The sequence below is a fragment of the Cherax quadricarinatus genome, chromosome 29, assembly GCF_038502225.1.
Source record: "Cherax quadricarinatus isolate ZL_2023a chromosome 29, ASM3850222v1, whole genome shotgun sequence".
NCBI classification, from domain to species: Eukaryota; Metazoa; Arthropoda; class Malacostraca; order Decapoda; family Parastacidae; genus Cherax; species Cherax quadricarinatus.
Genome location: NC_091320.1, coordinates 2145744 through 2170228, shown reverse-complemented (window position 1 = coordinate 2170228; position 24485 = coordinate 2145744). Strand labels below are relative to the sequence as shown.

The 24485-nt window shown below is 36.1% G+C and overlaps 1 protein-coding gene across 2 annotated transcripts in view; it reads left to right on the top strand.

The window, feature by feature from the left end:
• Positions 1–23968, top strand: part of LOC128690419 (axoneme-associated protein mst101(2)-like) — a 30851-nt gene extending 6883 nt beyond the window's left edge. Inside the window, exons 2-8 of one of the 2 annotated variants that reach the window (XM_070089784.1) lie at positions 7184–7443; positions 9132–9243; positions 10321–11337; positions 13238–13369; positions 15114–15245; positions 16351–16578; positions 23667–23968. In XM_070089784.1, the coding sequence (XP_069945885.1) occupies positions 7366–7443; positions 9132–9243; positions 10321–11337; positions 13238–13369; positions 15114–15245; positions 16351–16578; positions 23667–23914 (1947 nt within the window). In that variant the 5' untranslated portion in view covers positions 7184–7365 and the 3' untranslated portion in view covers positions 23915–23968. Of the gene's footprint in view, positions 1–7183; positions 7444–9131; positions 9244–10317; positions 11338–13237; positions 13370–15113; positions 15246–16350; positions 16579–23666 lie in introns of those variants that run through there. The other variant, XM_070089785.1, reaches the window with a different exon arrangement.
• Positions 23969–24485: the final 517 nt, after the last annotated feature.

Below are 24485 nucleotides of genomic sequence, written 5' to 3'. Positions count from 1 at the left end.
TTCAAAAAGGGACAACCAACATTATTCAACTAAAAATATGTTGGTTCTCCCTTACCATGAAAACTTTCTTGATATACCTTCTCTACTGAAGAATTTTAATATGAAAGTTGTGCTTAAAAATCTTAAAACAGTAAAAAAAAATTTTTTTATTAAAAAATGCCTTGTAAAAAAAAGTGACGAAGTTCATTATGGTCAAACTGGTAAAAGTCTTGAACTAAGATTAAAACATCATAAATATAGCATTAGAATTAGACAAGAGTCTAATGCTCTGTTTATTCATGTGTGAGATTTTAACCATCAAATTTATTTTTCAAAAGACCGAGAAAGTTATATCAAACATGGTTTAGGGAAATATAATAGAATTAAGCTTCATAAAAATAATTTTGAATTTAATATGAATATTGGTCTAGGATTATACAAATTAGATTAATTTATAATTAATAAAATTTGGGATGAATTTAAGATTTGTTCGACAAGTTAAAAATCATAAAATTGAGAAGAATATTAGCTATGTTTCAGAGGTCCTTGACCATCTCACCCACATCATCATAAAGGGTCAGGTGTTGTATGTTGACAACGAGGTGCAATCCTGCCCTTGTATGCCTTCTGCTGCTCTGTTAATTTTCCAGTTCATTATTAATATGAGAAACACATTATATATATATATATATATATATATATATATATATATATATATATATATATATATATATATATATATATATATATATATATATATATATTCATGCACACGTTCTTCCTTAGTATAACCTTTAAAGTTTTATCGGTTTCCCATCATCATCATCAACATTATAATAATAATAATAATAATAATAATAATAATAATAATAATAATAATAATCTACACAGTTTGTGTATATTCTGATGATTGGACAGTAATTATTGAGTGTAGTATGAGCACTTATACTGACTGTTCATGTACACTCACTATACATGTACACTCACTATACATGTACACTCACTATACATGTACACTCACTATACATGTACACTCACTATACATGTACACTCACTATACATGTACACTCACTATACATGTACACTGGTACAGTGAACGTAGAGGAGCTGCGTAAGTCAACATTACGTTCATATTTGATATTAAAGTTTGTTGATAAGTGGCGTCGAGCAAGTGAAGAGTTGCGGCCTTAGTGAACCTCAGGTGTTTACAGGTCTTACTGTAAGACCAGTTGACCTGTCATGTCAACCAGTACCTGGAGAGGGTTTCGGGGGTCAACGCCCCCTGCGGCCTGGTCTGTGATCAGGCCTCGTGGTGGATCACAGCTTGATCAACCAGGCTGTTACTGTTGGCCGCACGCAACCCGAAGTACGAAACACAGCCCGACTGGTCAGGTACTGACTTTAGGTGACTGTTCAGCGCCTTCTTGAAGACAGCCATGGGTCTATTGGTAATAGCCAGTATGTATGCTGGGAGGCAGTTGAACAGTCTTGGGCCCCTGACATTTATTAAGTTGTCTCTTATAGTGCTAGTGGCGCCCCTACTTTTCATTTGGGGGATGTTGCATCTCCTGCCCAGTCTTACACTTTCGTAGGGAGTGATTTTCGTGTGCAAATTTAGGACTAGACCCTCTAGGATTTTCCAAGTGTATATTATCATGTATCTTTCTCGCCTGTGTTCCAGGGAGTACAACTTAAGGGACTTCAACGTTCCCAGTAATTTAAGTGCTTTATAGTACTTATACGTGCCGTGAAATTTCTCTGTACATTCTCCAGGACTGCAGCTTTGTTTGCTTTGAAAGGGGCCTTTAGTGTACAGCAATACTCCAGCCTAAAGAGAACAAGCGATATGAAGAGAATCATCATGGGCTTGGCATCCTTAGTTTTGAAGGTTCTTATTATCCATCCTATCATTTTCCTAGCAGGTGAGGTGGATACATTGTTGTGATCTTTGAAAGTGAGGTCCTCTGATATTATCACTCCCAGGTCCTTCACATTAGTTTTTAGTTCTATCGTGTGGTTGGAATTTGTTTTATACTCCTATATACTTTTAATTTCATCGAGTTTTCCATATCGGAGCAATTGAAATTTCTTTTCATTGAACTTCATATTGTTTTCCGCCACCAATGTCAAGATTTGGTTGATGTCCACTTGGAGTCTTTCAGTGTCATTGATAGATGACACTGTCATGCAAATTCGGGTGTCATCCGCAAAGGAAGACACGGTGTTGTGGCTGACATCCCTGTCTATGTCAGATATGAGGAACAGGATGGGGGCGAGTACTGTGCCTTGTGGAGCAGAACTTGTCATCGTGGCCGCCTCAGACTTTACTCTGTTTACTACTACTCTTTGTGTTCTATTTGTCAGGAAGTTATAGATCCATCTATTAACTTTTCCTGTGCGCTATTACACCATGGTCGCGCCCCTCAAGGGAGGGTCCTTGGTGCTGGTGATGGGCTCTTGATCCAGGGAATTGGATTTGTGCCCCGGTTCCCTGAATAGAGTCTGAATACTTTCCATCCCCCCCACATGCACTTTATAATTCTACGAGTTTAGCGCTCCCCATGATTATAATATAATATACACCTTGGTCGCACTTGTCGAAGGCTTTCACGAAGTCAGTGTATACGACATCTACATAGTATTTGTCCTCCAGTGCATCTAAAACCATGTCACAGTAGTCCAGTAGCTGGGACAGGCAGGAGCGACCTGCTCTAAACCCGTGTTGCTCTGGATTGTGAAACTGATGGATATATAGGTTGGTGGCGAACTTGCTTCTTAGAAACCTTTCAATGATTTTTATGATATGGGACGTTAATATTTAGGTCTATAATTTTCTGCAATTGTTTTACTGCCACCTTTGTGGAGTGGGGCTATGTCTCGTTTTTTTTTTTTTTTTGTATAGTGACTGTAGTTATACTCAGTAATCTGTGATAAGTTGCTAGGCATCCCATATACGAGAGTGCAGTAAACACTGCTTAATAGTATTCAGGTATACACAAATATAGTTGAACATCAAAATGGTATACAATACCGACAGGTTGGTCTTCACATCTCTACTGTTCCTGCCTACTTTCTGTATTCGACTGAAGAAGCCTACTGTGTAGGCGAAACGTTTCGGAATAAAGTTGCCTAACTGTTGTCTATGTGTCTTACCTACCAACCTGTCGGTATTGTATACCATTTTGATGTTCATCTTGTCAGACACTGCAACACATGGCCTCTTGGTACAGAAAACACCTTGGACAACCCTTTCAAGTGAGAACTGTTGGATCTGAGAGGGACCTGACCTCTCAGTGGCTACATTCTCACTACTACTACTACTCTGCACCTCTCCTTCCGACAGTATTTAAGTCTCCGCACTGTCGCTTGATCTTCAGATAGTTCCTGACTATGGAACTGAACTTCTCCAGGCTGAGGGACTGACAACCTCAAATTCTACGACTTCAAGGGTGATGGACTGATTACATCGTCTTCACATCTCTACTGTTCCTGCCTACTTTCTGTATTCGACTGAAGAAGCCTACTGTGTAGGCGAAACGTTTCGGAATAAAGTTGCCTAACTGTTGCCTATGTGTCTTACCTACCAACCACAAATATAGTTACATAGATTATCATACATAGCAGGATATGTGTAGATAACCTGGGATAATACAAAAAAAGTCAGACAAAGTGACTTATTTCCATTGTGGTTCTTTACTATTACCATTTGTGTTTAATAACATAAACACAAGAATGAAGTAAGCAATGGCAGGAGTACCAACGAACCTACTTGTAGGGAATATAGCACAAGAAGAACACTTTAAGTTTCCTGAAGAGGATCCTCTATGTTAGATCGGAGTATCCAGAACTCAGCACTCACCTTCAGTTTAATTGTCTCAGTGTAAGTATAGTTTAGCGAAAATGTTTGTTTCTATATTTGTAATCCACTTTGAAGACAAGTACACAGAGCAAGTTTTTATTGTGTCAGACCTTCCCTCTGTGTCACTGTTGACCTTGTTAAGCTGATGAACAATTCCAGAAGGTTTTTGTGTCCGGTAGCTCTAGTGGTAGCTCACTCAGCTCACACACTGAGGTCCGTACTTCGATCTCCGGTACAGATGGAAACATTAGGACGGTGTACCCTTAAGACACCTGCTGTACCTGTTCAACTGGTTGTAAAATAGGTACTTGGGTGTTAATCGATTAGTGGGGGTCGTATCCTGGGGACAAAACTGACCTAATTTGCGGGAAATACTCTGCATAACAAGGGGCTTTATATATAGTAGTATGTAATTGATGTCAGCTATGGTCTGTACACCTTGTACATGTACTAGTAGATAAAGATTATTATTATTTTTCATTATTTCTTATTACACCTGTTGTCTCTGTTCATCTAGCAGTAAGTAGGTACCTGGGTGTTAGTCGACTGGTGTGGGTGGCATCCTGGGGTGGCAGTATACCTTAGACAGTGCTGGGCTTTGCAGTGAGCTGAGGTAGGATAACAGCTGAGGTAGGATAACAGCATAGGCAGGATAACAACAGAGGCAGGATAACAGCAGAGGCAGGATAACAGTAGAGGCAGGATAACAGCAAAGGCAGGATAACAGTAGAGGCAGGATAACAGCATAGGCAGGATAACAGCAGAGGCAGGATAACAGCAGAGGCAGGATAACAGTAGAGGCAGGATAACAGCAGAGGCAGGATAACAACAGAGGCAGGATAACAGCAGAGGCAGGATAACAGTAGAGGCAGGATAACAGCAGAGGCAGGATAACAGTAGAGGCAGGATAACAGCAGAGGCAGGATAACAGTAGAGGCAGGATAACAGCATAGGCAGGATAACAGCAGAGGCAGGATAACAGCTGAGGTAGGATAACAGCATAGGCAGGATAACAACAGAGGCAGGATAACAGCAGAGGCAGGATAACAGTAGAGGCAGGATAACAGCAAAGGCAGGATAACAGTAGAGGCAGGATAACAGCATAGGCAGGATAACAGCAGAGGCAGGATAACAGCAGAGGCAGGATAACAGTAGAGGCAGGATAACAGCAGAGGCAGGATAACAACAGAGGCAGGATAACAGCAGAGGCAGGATAACAGTAGAGGCAGGATAACAGCAGAGGCAGGATAACAGCAGAGGCAGGATAACAGCAGAGGCAGGATAACAGTAGAGGCAGGATAACAGCAGAGGCAGGATAATAACAGAGGCAGGATAACAGCAGAGGCAGGATAACAGTAGAGGCAGGATAACAGCAGAGGCAGGATAACAGCAGAGGCAGGATAACAGTAGAGGCAGGATAACAGCAGAGGCAGGATAACAGCAGAGGCAGGATAACAGTAGAGGCAGGGTAACAGCAGAGGCAGGATAAGAGCAGAGGTAGGATATTAGTAGAAGCAGGATAATAGCAGAGGCAGGATAACAGCAGAGGCAGGATAATAGTAGAAGCAGGATAATAGCAGAGGCAAGATAACAGCAGAGGCAGGATAACAGTAGAGGCAGGATAACAGTAGAGGCAGGATAACAGCAGAGGCAGGATAAGAGCAGAGGCAGGATAATAGTAGAAGCAGGATAATAGCAGAGGCAGGATAACAGCAGAGGCTGGATAACAGCAGAGGCAGGATAATAGTAGAAGCAGGATAATAGCAGAGGCAGGATAACAGCAGAGGCAGGATAACAGCAGAGGCAGGATAACAGTAGAGGCAGGATAACAGTAGAGGCAGGATAACAGCAGAGGCAGGATAAGAGCAGAGGCAGGATAATAGTAGAAGCAGGATAATAGCAGAGGCAGGATAACAGCAGAGGCAGGATAACAGTAGAGGCAGGATAACAGTAGAGGCAGGATAACAGCAGAGGCAGGATAAGAGCAGAGGCAGGATAATAGTAGAAGCAGGATAATAGCAGAGGCAGGATAACAGCAGAGGCTGGATAAGAGCAGAGGCAGGATAATAGTAGAAGCAGGATAATAGCAGAGGCAGGATAATAGCAGAGGCAGGATAATAGCAGAGGCAGGATAACAGCAGAGGCTGGATAAGAGCAGAGGCAGGATAATAGTAGAAGCAGGATAATAGCAGAGGCAGGATAATAGTAGAAGCAGGATAATAGCAGAGGCAGGATAACAGCAGAGGCTGGATAAGAGCAGAGGCAGGATAACAGCAGAGGCAGGATAACAGCAAAGGCTGGATAAGAGCAGAGGCAGGATAACAGCAGAGGCAGGATAACAGCAGAGGCAGGATAATAGCAGAGGCAGGATAACAGCAGAGGCAGGATAACAGCAGAGGCAGGATAACAGCAGAGGCTGGATAAGAGCAGAGGCAGGATAACAGCAGAGGCAGGATAACAGCAGAGGCAGGATAATAGCAGAGGCAGGATAACAGCAGAGGCTGGATAAGAGCAGAGGCAGGATAACAGCAGAGGCAGGATAACAGCAGAGGCAGGATAATAGCAGAGGCAGGATAACAGCAGAGGCAGGATAACAGCAGAGGCAGGATAACAGCAGAGGCAGGATAATAGCAGAGGCAGGATAACAGCAGAGGCAGGATAACAGCAGAGGCAGGATAACAGCAGAGGCAGGATAATAGCAGAAGCAGGATAACAGCAGAGGCAGGATAATAGCAGAGGCAGGATAATAGCAGAGGCAGGATAATAGCAGAGGCAGGATAACAGCAGAGGCAGGATAATAGCAGAAGCAGGATAACAGCAGAGGCAGGATAATAGCAGAGGCAGGATAACAGCTCTTAGCCTGTAAAACTGATTTGTGAAAAAAAAGTTGAAGATGATTTTTTTTATATGCACAGGTGAGAACATCTGAATTTTTGTGGTAGAGACATCCGCTAGATTACTGATACATCGTTTTTGTAAGATGTACAAACATCATGTGTGTTATATGTTAGTTATTACGGTGAGTATCAGTCCCGCTGTTCGATCCTCCTTTAATTAAAAGGAAATATTGCAGGAAAAGATCTATTAGTCAGTAAAGTACAAATTTGTGTATAATGAATGTAGGTAGAAGTTTTTAAGGTTTATTTAATATAATTAGGCAGATTTTTTTTGTATATGTCAATGAACTTTGGTTATCAGTTATCAATAATGCTGATACTGCAATGAATTAAGTGTGTTATTTTGAGGAGAGTTCATCGTGATTGATTAAAATAACGAACATTACAGAGAGATGTGAATTTCACCAAGAAGACTGCCCTGATCTGCCTCCTTTATCTTTTTTTTCAGGACTGACCCTAAAGAAGCAGTAGCAGGTATTACAGTCTACACCTCAGGTCTATTGTCCCCCTCCCAGGTGCCACTCAAGGAACACCTGTGAGCCTGGGCTCCACCTCCATCTCTCCGAGGAAACACCTGTTGTGCCAGGCGCCGGATCCCCCCAGGGGAACACCTACCAACTTTCTGTCATCATGAAGGTTACAGATCTACTGCTCCTTGTGTGTGTGTGCATCACCAGCGTCTCCTGGAGTCTGGCTGCTCACTCCCAGGTAGCTACACCAGCTACACCCTTTCTTGTTTTCAAATATCTTACTGCCAATATTAGTGAGGAACAGACATATTGTAGAGCAAACTTCATTAGGGCAACGTTTCGCTCTGAGTGGATCTTGATCGACCTTGACAGAGAGAAGCGTTTTCCCAATAAGAGATTGTTCTGCAGCGTGTGATACTTGTACACGAAGTTGTGTTGATGGTAACGAAGATGTTGATGTCTGGTAGAAGGTCACGGAAGATTTAGTGAAGGGAGTTTATTAAACTAGATGGTGGGCAGAGGTAACTGAGTCGTACGAAGTTGAAAATAACCACGAAGTGCCATACGGAATAACTCACAGCGTCACACACAGTACTCTTCAGAGTACATGCATAACACTCCAAAATTACTACCCACGCAATATTCACACCGCAACACAAAGCAACACCTGTTCGACAGTATTACCTCCCACAGCATATATTATCACTGCACTCTGCAGTGATACTGTTGGAGACAAACACAAAATTTAGCTGACTTAAACCATACCACGGGCGGGATTGAACCCGCGGTCAGAGATTCTCAAAACTCCCTATTTTCAATAGAAAACTAATGATAGCTTATAAGAATTGTTGAAAGTTTTTAAGCTGGTTGCAAATAAAATTTAAAAAATAAAAACAGTTATTATAATTGATTAAAAAAAAGGTGTCTTAGATGTAAAACTCAAACCTTATAAAAAACAAAATAAATACTTTAGTGACAATAAAGTCTAAATATTGTATCTTTTTTTATATTTTGAGTTGAAGAGTGGAAGAAAGAGATTTTTGACTTTTTATCGATGTTGGTTTGTTGGTTATTTTGTAAATGTTCGGTAGTCTATTGACTTTATCAAAACAATACAAGGACATAACAGCTTAAAGGATCACTTTGTGTTCCATCATTGTCTTCAAGTTTTTTGATGTAGCTAATGATCTAAAATACCCAAAATAATTGATACATTCTTTAAAATTGCTGGAAATTCATTTGACAATTCAAAAAAATGGACAAACATTCTTATTCAACTAAGAATATATTGATTCTCCCTTACCATGAAAACCTTCTTGATACACCTCTTGATACAATAAAAAAAATCTGACTAAAAATTCCCTAAAAAATGCTGAGGATCATGTCTAGAAGATTCCTTGTAAAAAATGTTTATTGTTAATACGAATATTTGTTTAGGATTATACAAACTAGATTCATTTATAATTAATAAAATTTGGGAAGAATTTAAACTACGTTTGACAAGTGCTTGAGCATCCCATGTCGGATGTGATCATCAGGTGATATCTCAGCATTATAAGCCATCTCGTCTTCTTGTATTTTCACAGTTTCTTGAGAATGTGTGAAATCACGAAAGGGCTTTAAAGTTCACCATTTTTCAGTATTTCTCTCTCTCTCTCTTCTCTTCTCTTCTCTCTCTCTCTCTTCTCTTCTCTTCTCTTCTCTTCTCTCTCTCTCTCTCTCTCTCTCTCTCTCTCTCTCTCTCTCTCTCTCTCTCTCTCTCTCTCTCTCTCTCTCTCTCTCTCTCTCTCTCTCTCTCTCTCTCTCTCTCTCTATATATATATATATATATATATATAATATATATATGGATAGATAGAGAGATAGATAGATAGTGGGTGAGTGAGAGAGGAAGAGAGATTAGTATCCTTATGATCCACTTTCCAGGAAGAGATGGGCGTGTGTGAGAGCGCTGGAGGGAGGTGTGTGGAGAGGCAGATTGAACACTGCACTTCCATCCTTAACGTCTACTGTTCCCTGGATACCTACTGCTGCCTACGTAAGTAACTTGATGTCTCCTATCTGGTTTGCATGATCCGCTGGATGTATTTGGAGGAGTAATCAGTTGGTATATATTCTGACGAGTATATTTCACTTGATGTAAATGCCCTGGGAGGAACATTGTCTATACTCTCTAAGTGGTACATAACGTTTATGTTAATCCCTATATTAAATATTAAAAAATCTTTGACTGGTGAAGTCGTGTAGTCGACGGACTTTAAAATCAACTTGAGGAGAAGAAAGTACAGTCGTCAGAATAACAGGAAGCCTGGATAAGAATTTAAAAATTTTCTTTCTAACAAGCTGGCATCTGCTATAGTTTATTAGGGCAAGGGGTCCTGAATATGACCAGGGGCTCATTATTATTATTATTATTATTATTATTATTATTATTATTATTATTATTATTATTATTATTATTATTATTATTATTATTATTATTATTATTATTATATGGGAGGTCAAAATCCGTAGGGAAAATGCAGTGCCTGTGGGGGCGGGGGCGGGGGGGGGGAAGGCATTCAAGCTTAATTCAGGGAATTGGAGCTCATTATTATTATAATTCAGGGGAAGCGCTAAACCCGTAGAATTATACAGCGCCTGTGGGGGGATGTGGAAGGTATTCAGGCTTAATTAGGGGAACTGGAGCACAGATCCAGTTCCCTAGATCAAGAGCCCCTCACCAGCTCACGCAGGCTGAAAATTAATACTTTTCCCCAAAATATAACAAAGAAATAAGGCGGGGTCTTTAAATTGCTTCTTACATTTCACTATTTTATTAGTTACACTGGCTTTACAGTGGATGTTAAATATGTGAAACTGCTAAATTAACCAGAGGTCAGGGGTCTTAAGAATGTTATTTGCTTACTGCGGCTATATTTCTATGACACGAGACTTATGTTTCTATCTCATTATAATATATTCACCAATATATCACTCGAAGTCGTATTCTGTTTCAAGAAATATAGATGTTTAATTCTTTCACTATTATTCTGATCTTTATAGAACTCAACGTAATATACTCTTCTATTATTAATGTCATTTCTTGTTACATAATGTATTGTGTTTCCAGCAGAGTCGTCGACCGAAGGGATGAACCGGACTCAGGAAGCCTCGCTGGTCAAGGCTGTGGAGCAGCTGTATCCGAAAGTAATAGTGAAGAGAGATACCCAAGACGATGGTGAGAGTCAAGAGTCACGACTACCGTGTCGCAAGAAAGGAGAGTCACGACCACTGTCTCGTAAGAGAGGAGAGTTACGACCACTGTCTCGTAAGAGAGGAGAGTTACGACCACTGTCTCGTAAGAGAGGAGAGTCACGACCACTGTCTCGTAAGAGAGGAGAGTCACGACCACTGTCTCGTAAGAGAGGAGAGTCACGACCACTGTCTCGTAAGAGAGGAGAGTCACGACCACTGTCTCGTAAGAGAGGAGAGTCACGACCACTGTCTCGTAAGAGAGGAGAGTCACAGCCACCATCTCGTAGGAAAGGAGAGTCACGACCACTGTCTCGTAAGAGAGGAGAATCACGACCACCGTCTGGTAAAATATCGTCTACCAGGATAAAAAAGACTAAGTATCTAACACGGCAGAACAAAAGAGGAAGAAAGAAAGGTTCAGGAAAAATTAGAGACCGTGGGAGAAATATTCGGAAAACTACCCATGAAAACGCTGACGTAAATCACCCAGGTAGAAAACACGCAGGAAATCATGAAGAAAAGAAGTTCAAAGGAAATCCCAAGAAATATCGTAAAGAAAAACAGACTAAAAAGAAGAAAGATCCTAAAGGGAAAAAATCTAAGGGAATGCCCAAGAAAAATCGCAAAGGAAAACAGTCTAAAGTAAAGCTCAATAAATATTCAAAAAACTTGAGCCTCAGTGAGCAAAATAATAACAAAAACAACTTAATTGACGAGATGAAGCGAATCCAAGTGAAAAAACATCACGAGGGCGTTATTGCTCATGATGATGATGATGATGATGATGATGATGATGATGATGATGAAGATAATGATAATGATAATAACTTCCCAAAGAAGAACAAGAAGCATCAAGACGATCATACAAGATTAAAAGCACCGAAGAAAACTAAAGGTGAGCTTCTTACTACTAATTAATTCTTGCCTACCTTAACCAGTATTATATATGGAATGACTTATACATTTTTTTCAGCATCATTTGCTTAAAAGGACCGCTTGAAGAGTGCCTTTTATGTGAATACCACTAAAGATTCTTTGGAAATAATGTCTTCAGGAACATACAGAATAATTGTGTGGCCGGTGGCCCGGTGGCTAAAGCTCCCGCTTCACACACGGAGGGCCCGGGTTCGATTCCCGGCGGGTGGAAACATTTCGACACGTTTCCTTACACCTGTTGTCCTGTTCACCTAGCAGCAAATAGGTACCTGGGTGTTAGTCGACTGGTGTGGGTCGCATCCTGGGGGACAAGATTAAGGACCCCAATGGAAATAAGTTAGACAGTCCTCGATGACACACTGACTTTCTTGGGTTATCCTGGGTGGCTAACCCTCCGGGGTTAAAAATCCGAACGAAATCTTATCTTATCTCTTATCTTAATTTAAGGCAGAGGCTTAGGATTTTATGCTAGCGTGTCTTTCTAATGTTTCTCCAGATTATTTAACAATGGTTGCCAGTAGCTAAATGAGAGAATGTTTAGGGTGGAGTTTTGTGACTCTTTAATCGCGGGTTCTAACCCCACCCATGGTATGGTTTTTTGTTTTTCAATCGTGTCATTACGATTTCGTGAGTCAAGTCGAATGAAAGTGGGAAACACACAGGTGATAAATGGAAATAAAATCAAAAGACTGCAAATAAATGAAGATAAATAGTTGTAATGGATGGTGGGTTTGTTTAGTGTCTATGTAAGAAGGAAAAGTGTATAGGCAGACACTATGTTTCTATATGTCAGCATAGTTGCTGATCATAGTACCATCCATATGTTTTACATAGTTGACCTCTTGCTAGGCTCAGTGGCTAGCATGTGTGACGTCACGTGATGCCGCATGTGAGCGTTGGGCGCTCTGCCTCTTTCTCACTCCACGCTTAGGTCTACAACAGGCAACAGGGCAGAGGCTGGGCCCCCTTTCTCACACTCTGCTAATATATGTGTTACCATCCAACAAGTGTATTTAACTCCAACCATTATATCTCCACGAACCCTCTCAACATATATATCGAGAATGAAGTCTCAGACGTCGATTGGTAGCATACACAGCTCACAAACTGAGGTTCGGGGGTCGATCCCTGGTACTGACGGAAACATTAGGATGTGTTTCTGCAAGGCAAAATAGGTACCTGGGTGTTAGTGGACTGGTGTGGGTCGCATCCTGGGCACAAAATTGACCTAATTTGCGGGGAACGCTCTGCATAACAAGTGGCTTTCTATATAGTAGTATATTATTGATGTCAGCTATGGTCTGTATACCTTGTACATGTACTGGTAGAAATAAAGATTATTATTATTATTATTATTATTATTATTATTATTATTATTATTATTATTATTATTATTATTATTATTATTATTATTATTATTATTATTATTATTGTTGTTGTTGTTGTTATTATTATTAAGTTATGAGGGAAAGAAATGATTAAGGGGGAGAATATGTTTCTGAATGTACCAGACAAGTGTACGGCTGTGCTGCCACTGATACACTGACTGGAAAGAGACAGAATGAATGCAGAAGAACAGTGTGGTTTATGAAAAGGGAAAGGGATATGTGTATCAGGAATTTGCAATGAATCACACGGGTAAACATTTAATTAAGAAAAACAAGCTGTTTCTTGTACGTACTGTATAGTGTGTTACTGTTTCAATTCCTATGTACACCTTTGCATATCATTTTATACCTTAGTATATTTTTGTATAGAAGGGAACTGCGTTACACACAATTAATCCAAATGAAGAGGTTTGTAAATATTACTCGTAATTTAACATATTTTGAATTCTTGATATAATTTCATGTGTGTAGGATGCCGGCTCCTGTCTAAGTGCAAGAAGGAAAGAGGAGCGTGCAAGAAGTCTTGTGAAAGAGGCGAGAAAGAAGTTCGTAAGGGTTGTAAAGGCAAAGGTTGTCGCTGCTGCTCCACAGGTGACAACTCAGGTGTGTAATATCTTTAACATCAGTACCGACAAGATGAAGAATTAAGGCACCTGTCCAACATCTGGGTATCTATTTCTAGACGTTTTGCCATCCAGTGGTTTTATCAATGCAGATTCAAGGGTATAATGGGAAAACAGTAGAACTATATACAAAAGGCGAGGTACACTTTACGACCTCTGTTAACCTCAAAATAAACACCAAATACCACCCATATGAGAGGTTAGCGCCTCAAAATAACCCCCACAGCTTGCCACCTCCGGCATGATGGCTGCTGTTCTCTCAGCTTTACCTGTGACGCCCTGGCCACATCACTACCAAAAAACATTCAGCCGACATAATTTTACGAAATTTTAGATTTTTTTTCCTGCTTATTGCTTAATACTAACACTAAGGGATATTTAAAAATGCAAAGTAAAGCCATTAACCTTCATAATACATATACAATCATTATATTACCTGGAGTTTACCTGGAGAGAGTTTCGGGGGTCAACGCCCCCGCGGCCCGGTCTGTGACCAGGCCTCCTGGTGGATCAGCCCCTGATCAACCAGGCTGTTGTTGCTGGCTGCACGCAAACCAACGTACGAGCCACAGCCCGGCTGATCCGGAACTGACTTTAGGTGCTTGTCCAGTGCTAGCTTGAAGACTGCCAGGGGTCTGTTGGTAATCCCCCTTATGTGTGCTGGGAGGCAGTTGAACAGTCTCGGGCCCCTGACACTTATTGTATGGTCTCTTAACGTGCTAGTGACACCCCTGCTTTTCATTGGGGGGATGGTGCATCGTCTGCCAAGTCTTTTGCTTTCGTAGTGAGTGATTTTCGTGTGCAAGTTCGGTACTAGTCCCTCTAGGATTTTCCAGGTGTATATAATCATGTATCTCTCCCTCCTGCGTTCCAGGGAATACAGGTTTAGAAACCTCAAGCGCTCCCAGTAATTGAGGTGTTTTATCTCCGTTATGCGCGCCGTGAAAGTTCTCTGTTTTATTGAGAATAAAGGACAAAAAGGCACAATACCGTGACTGAAACAATACACAAATAACACGCACATGGGAGAAATAAACTTATGACGACGTATCGGTCCGATCTGACCATTAACAAGTCACACTGTGATTTGTAAATGGTTCAAGTCGGACCGAAACGTCTCATAAGCTTCTCTCTTCTATGCTCTGGTTATTTATGTATTACTGAGTTTACATTCGTCATTATACACACACATACACACCCTGCTCATGGAACAGGGAGAGAGTGGACCTACTGGCGACCAATGAAGAGGCGGGGCCAGGAGCTGTGAATAGACCCCTGCAACCACAATTAGGTGAACACACACACACACACACACACACACACACACACACACACACACACACACACACACACAATGTTTATTGCCCTCGTAGTCTAAAGTTAGGCTTAATCTTGCCCGAAATACTCAGCATAACCACAAGCTTCCCACAGCATCATCAAACGTTATCCATCTCTGTCCAACAGTGTATCACGTAGTAATAAAATCTGAACTGAATCTGAGGTGAAATTCTACTGCCACTATTACGATTACATCTACTACTATTCACAATTAACTGCTACTGTTGTTCATACTGCAACTATTACCACTACTAATGTAATTAGCAATTCATATTGATTGTTGGCTTTCACTGTGTCTACCTACTTCATATGTTAGTCATTTTAGTTCTCGTGTCTATGAATGAATCATTATTATTTAACATAACGGCTGGTATTTGTACCAGCAGAAAAAGGCAGCTGTAAACCTGTAAAGAAGTGTAAGAAGCGAGGAGGAACCTGCAAGTCTTCTTGTTCCGGGCAGGAGAGTGATGCTGGCACAGGATGTCAAGGTGGTTGTAGATGCTGCCTACCTGCCGCAGGTGAGTCTGCTAATACTGATCTCTGAGTGTACTAATACCCTTCTCTGAGTGTACTAATACTGTTCTCTGAAAGTACTAATACTGTTCTCTGAGTGTACTAATGCTGTTCTCTGAGTGTACTAATGCTGTTCTCTGAGTGTACTAATACTGTTCTCTGAGTGTACTAATGCTGTTCTCTGAGTGTACTAATGCTGTTCTCTGAGTGTACTAATGCTGTTCTCTGAGTGTACTAATACTGTTCTCTGAGTGTACTAATACTGTGTTCTCTGAGTGTACTAATACTGTGTTCTCTGAGTGTACTAATACTGTGTTCTCTGAATGTACTAATACTGTGTTCTCTGAGTGTACTAATACTGTGTTCTCTGAGTGTACTAATACTGTGTTCTCTGAGTGTACTAATACTGTGTTCTCTGAGTGTACTAATACTGTGTTCTCTGAGTGTACTAATACTGTGTTCTCTGAGTGTACTAATACTGTGTTCTCTGAGTGTACTAATACTGTGTTCTCTGAGTGTACTAATACTGTGTTCTCTGAGTGTACTAATACTGTGTTCTCTGAATGTACTAATACTGTGTTCTCTGAGTGTACTAATACTGTGTTCTCTGAATGTACTAATACTGTGTTCTCTGAGTGTACTAATACTGTGTTCTCTGAGTGTACTAATACTGTGTTCTCTGAGTATACTAATACTGTGTTCTCTGAATGTACTAATACTGTGTTCTCTGAGTATACTAATACTGTGTTCTCTGAATGTACTAATACTGTGTTCTCTGAGTATACTAATACTGTGTTCTCTGAGTGTACTAATACTGTGTTCTCTGAGTGTACTAATACTGTGTTCTCTGAGTGTACTTGTGGGAACTTGTGTTGTGCCCACTCTGGCAATCACTGTTAACAAGCAACACAAGCCTCCTTTGTCCTGTGCTGACAAGCCCACTATGGGTTCACTTCTTTGGAAGAGTTAAAACTTCTGCAGCTAGATCCTGATAGAGCTTCTGTACAGTCAACGATGGACCGATAACTAATTAAGAACAGGATTATAGATCCTCTGGTCTATGACGATATTCCGATGTAAAAATATTTTCCCAAACTTTGTTTTCGACAGACTGTACTTCGACGAACAAGTGTCGGACGCTGGGAGGTACGTGCAAGGCAAGGTGTACATTCACAGAACAGATGGTTCCTGACCACTGTGGTGGCGGCTGCTTTTGTTGTGTAGCTGAGATGAAGGGTTGTCCTAACACCCCAGCCTGTCTAGGTCGCTGTTCTCAGTCCTGTCCTGGACTCGTCTCCAACATACCTTGCCTGGGCTCCACCTGTACCTGCTGCCTAGGTCAGCCTAACTGCTAGTCTTATTATAACTGCTATTATTGTTATTGTTAATGCTAATGTTGATGTTATTATTATTACTGTTAATGCTATTATTATTATTATTTTTGTTAATGCTATTATTGTTATTGATATTACTATTATTGTTAATGCTATTATTATTATTGATAATATTATTATTATTGATATTATTATAATTGTTAATACTATTATTATTATTATTGTGAGAAATTATGCGGGTAAATTTTCCAATCAATGTTCAGAATTATTCCACCATAACTGTGAAAAAACTGTGGTACATCAAACAGTTTACACTGATATTGATGTATCTCAGAGTCAAGTGTGACTTTAAGGTCACCAGGTCACAATAATATCCCACCCTCGTGCCCACCTTCTCAGGTCACAAGGTCACAATATCCCACCTTCATGCCCACCTTCTCAGGTCACCAGGTCACAATATACCACCGTGACCACCTTCTCAGGTCACCAGGTCACAATATGCCACCTTCGTGACCACCTTTTCAGGTCATCGTCTCATATTTCTGGACTTTAAGTCATTATTACAACAGTTATTAAAATTATTTGATAAAATTATATCAGTGACACTGATATATTGTGTGTAGACTGTATATATTATGTGTAGACTGTATATATTATGTGCAGACTGTATATATTATGTGTAGACTGTATATATTATGTGTAGACTGTATATATTATGTGTAGACTGTATATATTATGTGTAGACTGTATATATTATGTGTAGACTGTATATATTATGTGTAGACTGTATATATTATGTGTAGACTGTATATATTATGTGTAGACTGTATATATTATGTGTAGACTGTATATATTATGTGTAGACTGTATATATTATGTGTAGACTGTATATATTATGTGTAGACTGTATATATTATGTGTAGACTGTATATATTATGTGTAGACTGTATATATTATGTGTAGACTGTATATATTATGTGTAGACTGTATATATTACATGTGGACTGTATATATTATGTGTAGACTGTATATATTATGTGTAGACTGTATATATTACATGTGGACTGTATATAATATGTGTAGACTGTATATATTATGTGTAGACTGTATATATTATGTGTAGACTGTATATATTATGTGTAGACTGTATATATTATGTGTAGACTGTATATATTATGTGTAGACTGTATATATTACATGTGGACTGTATATATTATGTGTAGACTGTATATATTATGTGTGGACTGTATATATTATGTGTAGACTGTATATATTACATGTGGACTGTATATATTATGTGTGGACTGTATATATTATGTGTGGACTGTATATATTACATGTGGACTGTATATATTATGTGTAGACTGTATATATTATGTGTAGACTGTATATATTATGTGTAGACTGTATATATTATGTGTGGACTGTATATATTATGTGTAGACTGTATATATTACATGTGGACTGTATATATTATGTGTGGACTGTATATATTATGTGTAGACTGTATATATTATGTGTAGACTGTATATATTACATGTGGACTGTATATATTATGTGTAGACTGTATATATTATGTGTGGACTGTATATATTACATGTGGCCTGTATATATTATGTGTAGACTGTATATATTACATGTGGCCTGTATATATTATGTGTAGACTGTATATATTATGTGTAGACTGTATATATTATGTGTAGACTGTATATATTATGTGTGGACTGTACATATTATGTATAGACTGTATACATTATGTGTAGACTGTATATATTATGTGTAGACTGTATATATTACATGTGGACTGTATATATTATGTGTAGACTGTATATATTATGTGTGGACTGTATATATTATGTGTAGACTGTATATATTACATGTGGACTGTATATATTATGTGTGGACTGTATATATTATGTGTAGACTGTATATATTATGTGTGGACTGTATATATTACATGTGGCCTGTATATATTATGTGTAGACTGTATATATTACATGTGGCCTGTATATATTATGTGTAGACTGTATATATTATGTGTAGACTGTATATATTATGTGTAGACTGTATATATTATGTGTGGACTGTACATATTACGTATAGACTGTATACATTATGTGTAGACTGTATATATTATGTGTAGACTGTATATATTATGTGTAGACTGTATATATTATGTGTAGACTGTATATATTATGTGTAGACTGTATATATTACGTGTAGACTGAATATATTATGTGTAGACTGTATATATTATGTGTAGACTGTATATATTATGTGTAGACTGTATATATTATGTGTAGACTGTATATATTACGTGTAGACTGAATATATTATGTGTAGACTGTATATATTATGTGTGGACTGTATATATTATGTGTAGACTGTATATATTATGTGTAGACTGTATATATTATGTGTAGACTGTATATATTATGTGTAGACTGTATATATTATGTGTAGACTGTATATATTATGTGTAGACTGTATATATTATATGTAGACAGTATATATCATGTGTAGACAGTATATATCATGTGTAGACTGTATATATCATATGTAGACTGTATATATCATGTGTAGACTGTATATATCATGTGTAGACTGTATATATCATGTGTAGACTGTATATATTATGTGTAGACTGTATATATTAAGTGTAGATTGTATATATTAAATGTAGACTGTATATATTAAGTGTAGACTGTATATATTATGTGTAGACTGTATATATTATGTGTAGACTGTATATATTATGTGTAGACAGTATATATTATGTGTAGACTGTATATATTATGTGTAGACAGTATATATTATGTGTAGACTGTATATATTATGTGTAGACTGTATATATTATGTGTAGACAGTATATATTATGTGTAGACTGTATATATTATGTGTAGACTGTATATATTATGTGTAGACTGTATATATTATGTGTAGACTGTATGTGTAGACTGTATATATTATGTGTAGACAGTATATATTATGTGTAGACTGTATATATTATGTGTAGACTGTATATATTATGTGTAGACTGTATATATTATGTGTAGACTGTATATATTATGTGTGGACTGCATATATTATGTGTAGACTGAATATAATATGTGTAGACTGTATATATTATGTGTAGACTGTATATATTATGTGTAGAGTGTATATATTATGTGTAGACTGTATATATTATGTGTAGACTGTATATATTATGTGTAGACTGTATATATTATGTGTAGACTGTATATATTATGTGTAGACTGTATATATTATGTGTAGACTGTATATATTATGTGTAGACTGTATATATTATGTGTAGACTGTACATATTACGTGTGGACTGTATATATTATATGTAGACTGTATATATTATGTGTAGACTGTATATATTATGTGTAGACTGTATATATTATGTGTAGACTGTATATATTATATGTAGACTGTATATATTATGTGTAGACTCTTTATATTATGTGCAGACTGTATATATTATGTGTAGACTCTTTATATTATGTGTAGACTGTATATATTATGTGTGGACTGTATATATTATGTGTAGACTGTATATATTATGTGTAGACTGTACATATTATGTGTAGACTGTAAATATTATGTGTAGACTGTACATATTACATGTAAACTGTATATATTATGTGTAGACTGTATATGTTATGTGTTGACTGTATTTATTATGTGTAGACTGTATATATTATGTGTAGACTGTATATATCATGTGTAGACTGTATATATTATGTGTAGACTGTATATATTATGTGTAGACTGTATATATTATGTGTAGACTCTTTATATTATTTGTAGACTGTATATATTACGTGTGGACTGTATATATTATGTGTAGACTGTATATATTATGTGTAGACTGTATATATTATGTGTAGACTGTATATATTATGTGTAGACTCTTTATATTATTTGTAGACTGTATATATTACGTGTGGACTGTATATATTATGTGTGGACTGTATATATTATGTGTAGACTGTATATATTATGTGTAGACTGTATATATTAAGTGTAGACTGTATATATTAAGTGTAGACTGTATATATTAAGTGTAGACTGTATATATTAAGTGTAGACTGTATATATCATGTGTAGACTGTATATATTATGTGTAGACTGTATATATTATGTGTAGACTGTATATATTATGTGTAGACTGTATATATTATGTGTGGACTGTATATATTATGTGTAGACTGTATATATTATGTGTAGTCTGTATATATCATGTGTAGATTGTATATATCATGTGTGGACTGTATATATTATGTGTAGAGTGTATATATTATGTGTAGACTGTATATATTATGTGTGGACTGTATATATTATGTGTAGACTGTATATATTACGTGTGGACTGTATATATTATGTGTAGACTGTATATATTATGTGTAGACTGTATATATTATGTGTAGACTGTATATATTACGTGTGGACTATATATATTATGTGTAGACTGTATATATTATGTGTAGACTGTATATATTACGTGTGGACTGTATATATTATGTGTAGACTGTATATATTATGTGTAGACTGTATATATTATGTGTAGACTGTATATATTATGTGTAGACTGTATATATTATGTGTAGACTGTATATATTATGTGTAGACTGTATATTATGTGTAGACTGTATATATTACGTGTAGACTGTACATATTATGTGTAGACTGTATATATTATGTGTAGACTGTATATATTATGTGTAGACTGTATATATTACGTGTGGACTGTATATATTATGTGTGGACTGTATATATTATGTGTAGACTGTATATATTAAGTGTAGACTGTATATATTAAGTGTAGACTGTATATAATAAGTGTATACTGTATATATTAGTGTAGACTGTATATATTAAGTGTAGACTGTATATATTAAGTGTAGACTGTATATATTAAGTGTAGACTGTATATATTAAGTGTAGACTGTATATATTAAGTGTAGACTGTATATATTAAGTGTAGACTGTATATATTAAGTGTAGACTGTATATATTAGTGTAGACTGTATATATTAGACTGTATATATTAAGTGTAGACTGTATATATTAAGTGTAGACTGTATATATTAAGTGTAGACTGTATATATTAAGTGTAGACTGTATATATTAAGTGTAGACTGTATATATTAAGTGTAGACTGTATATATTAAGTGTAGACTGTATATATTAAGTGTAGACTGTATAGACTGTATATATTAAGTGTAGACTGTATATATTAAGTGTAGACTGTATATATTAAGTGTAGACTGTATATATTAAGTGTAGACTGTATATATTAAGTGTAGACTGTATATATTAAGTGTAGACTGTATATATTAAGTGTAGACTGTATATATTAAGTGTAGACTGTATATATTAAGTGTAGACTGTATATATTAAGTGTAGACTGTATATATTAAGTGTAGACTGTATATATTAAGTGTAGACTGTATATATTAAGTGTAGACTGTATATATTAAGTGTAGACTGTATATATTAAGTGTAGACTGTATATATTAAGTGTAGACTGTATATATTAAGTGTAGACTGTATATATTAAGTGTAGACTGTATATATTAAGTGTAGACTGTATATATTAAGTGTAGACTGTATATATTAAGTGTAGACTGTATATATTAAGTGTAGACTGTATATATTAAGTGTAGACTGTATATATTAAGTGTAGATTGTATATATTAAATGTAGACTGTATATATTAAGTGTAGACTGTATATATTATGTGTAGACTGTATATATTAAGTGTAGACTGTATATATTAAGTGTAGACTGTATATATTAAGTGTAGACTGTATATATTATGTGTAGACTGTAGACTGTATATATTAAGTGTAGACTGTATATATTAAGTGTAGACTGTATATATTAAGTGTAGACTGTATATATTAAGTGTAGACTGTATATATTAAGTGTAGACTGTATATATTAAGTGTAGACTGTATATATTAAGTGTAGACTGTATATATTAAGTGTAGACTGTATATATTAAGTGTAGACTGTATATATTAAGTGTAGACTGTATATATTAAGTGTAGACTGTATATATTAAGTGTAGACTGTATATATTAAGTGTAGACTGTATATATTAAGTGTAGACTGTATATATTAAGTGTAGACTGTATATATTAAGTGTAGACTGTATATATTAAGTGTAGACTGTATATATTAAGTGTAGACTGTATATATTAAGTGTAGACTGTATATATTAAGTGTAGACTGTATATATTAAGTGTAGACTGTATATATTAAGTGTAGACTGTATATATTAAGTGTAGACTGTATATATTAAGTGTAGACTGTATATATTAAGTGTAGACTGTATATATTAAGTGTAGACTGTATATATTAAGTGTAGACTGTATATATTAAGTGTAGACTGTATATATTAAGTGTAGACTGTATATATTAAGTGTAGACTGTATATATTAAGTGTAGACTGTATATATTAAGTGTAGACTGTATATATTAAGTGTAGACTGTATATATTAAGTGTAGACTGTATATATTAATACTTTATATTTACATTATATTTACACTTTACATACACATTACTAATTATAGGAAAACTATCGCAAATTTTCCAAAATTATTATTAATTGTTACAGATATTATTGCTATTATTGATATTATTTTTTTATATTATTATTATTATTATTATTATTATTATTATTATTATTATTATTATTATTATTATTATTATTATTATTATTATTATTATCTATATTATTATTATTATTATTATTATTATTATTATTATTATTATTATTATTATTATTATTATTATTATCGTTATTATTATTATTATTATTATTATTATTATTATTATTATTATTATTATTATTATTATTATTATTATTATTATTATTATTATTATTATCATTATTATTATTATAGCTGAAATGGACACACCTGAATGTGCCTGGCATTAGGAAAAAACATGGCTAGTGTTCTTGCTGGGCCTCTACGGCTTTGAGACATAATGGTTAAGACATCAGACTACGGGATCTCTGTTATTGTGAGGAACTAGATACCTGGGTGAATATTAATACTGTCATCGTCTTACAGATTGTCAGATCACACCAGCATGTCAGATGAGAAATGGGGCGTGTAAGGAGAAGTGTTCATGTGAGGAAGAGGAGCTTCCTGGAGGCTGCACAGGCAAGGGTTGCAAGTGTTGTGTGGCTCATACAGTACAGTGCTCGGCTGAGTCGCAGTGTTCTGGCCAGTGTGTGTTCCGTCCTCTGTGTACCGGTGCTCTCAACACAACGACTGCGTGTGCAGGAGACACGGGTTGTTCCTGCTGCACTGCTTAGCCAGTCTAACATTGCTAAATAATCTGGTGAACGAATGATAACTAATATCTTCTGAAATGAATTATTTATATATATATATATATATATATATATATGCAATATATATATATATATATATATATATATATATATATATATATATATATATATATATATATGCAATATATATATATATATATATATATATATATATATATATATATATATATATATATATATATATATATATATATATATATATATATATATATATATATATATATATATATATATATATATATATATATATATATATATATATATATATATATATATATATATATATATATATATATATATATATATATATATATATATATATATATATATATATATATATATATATATATATATATATATGCAAAACAACCACTGTGAAAGACTAGAGAAATTCCAAGCGCTTTCGTGACTACTCACATTATCAAGGAACTATGAAAGTAAAGCATCCAAGGAAGGTATATAAGGGGTCTGGCCAACACCTCACTATCAGATCCCACAACGGTTAAACACCTGACGCGCGCCGACCCAACTG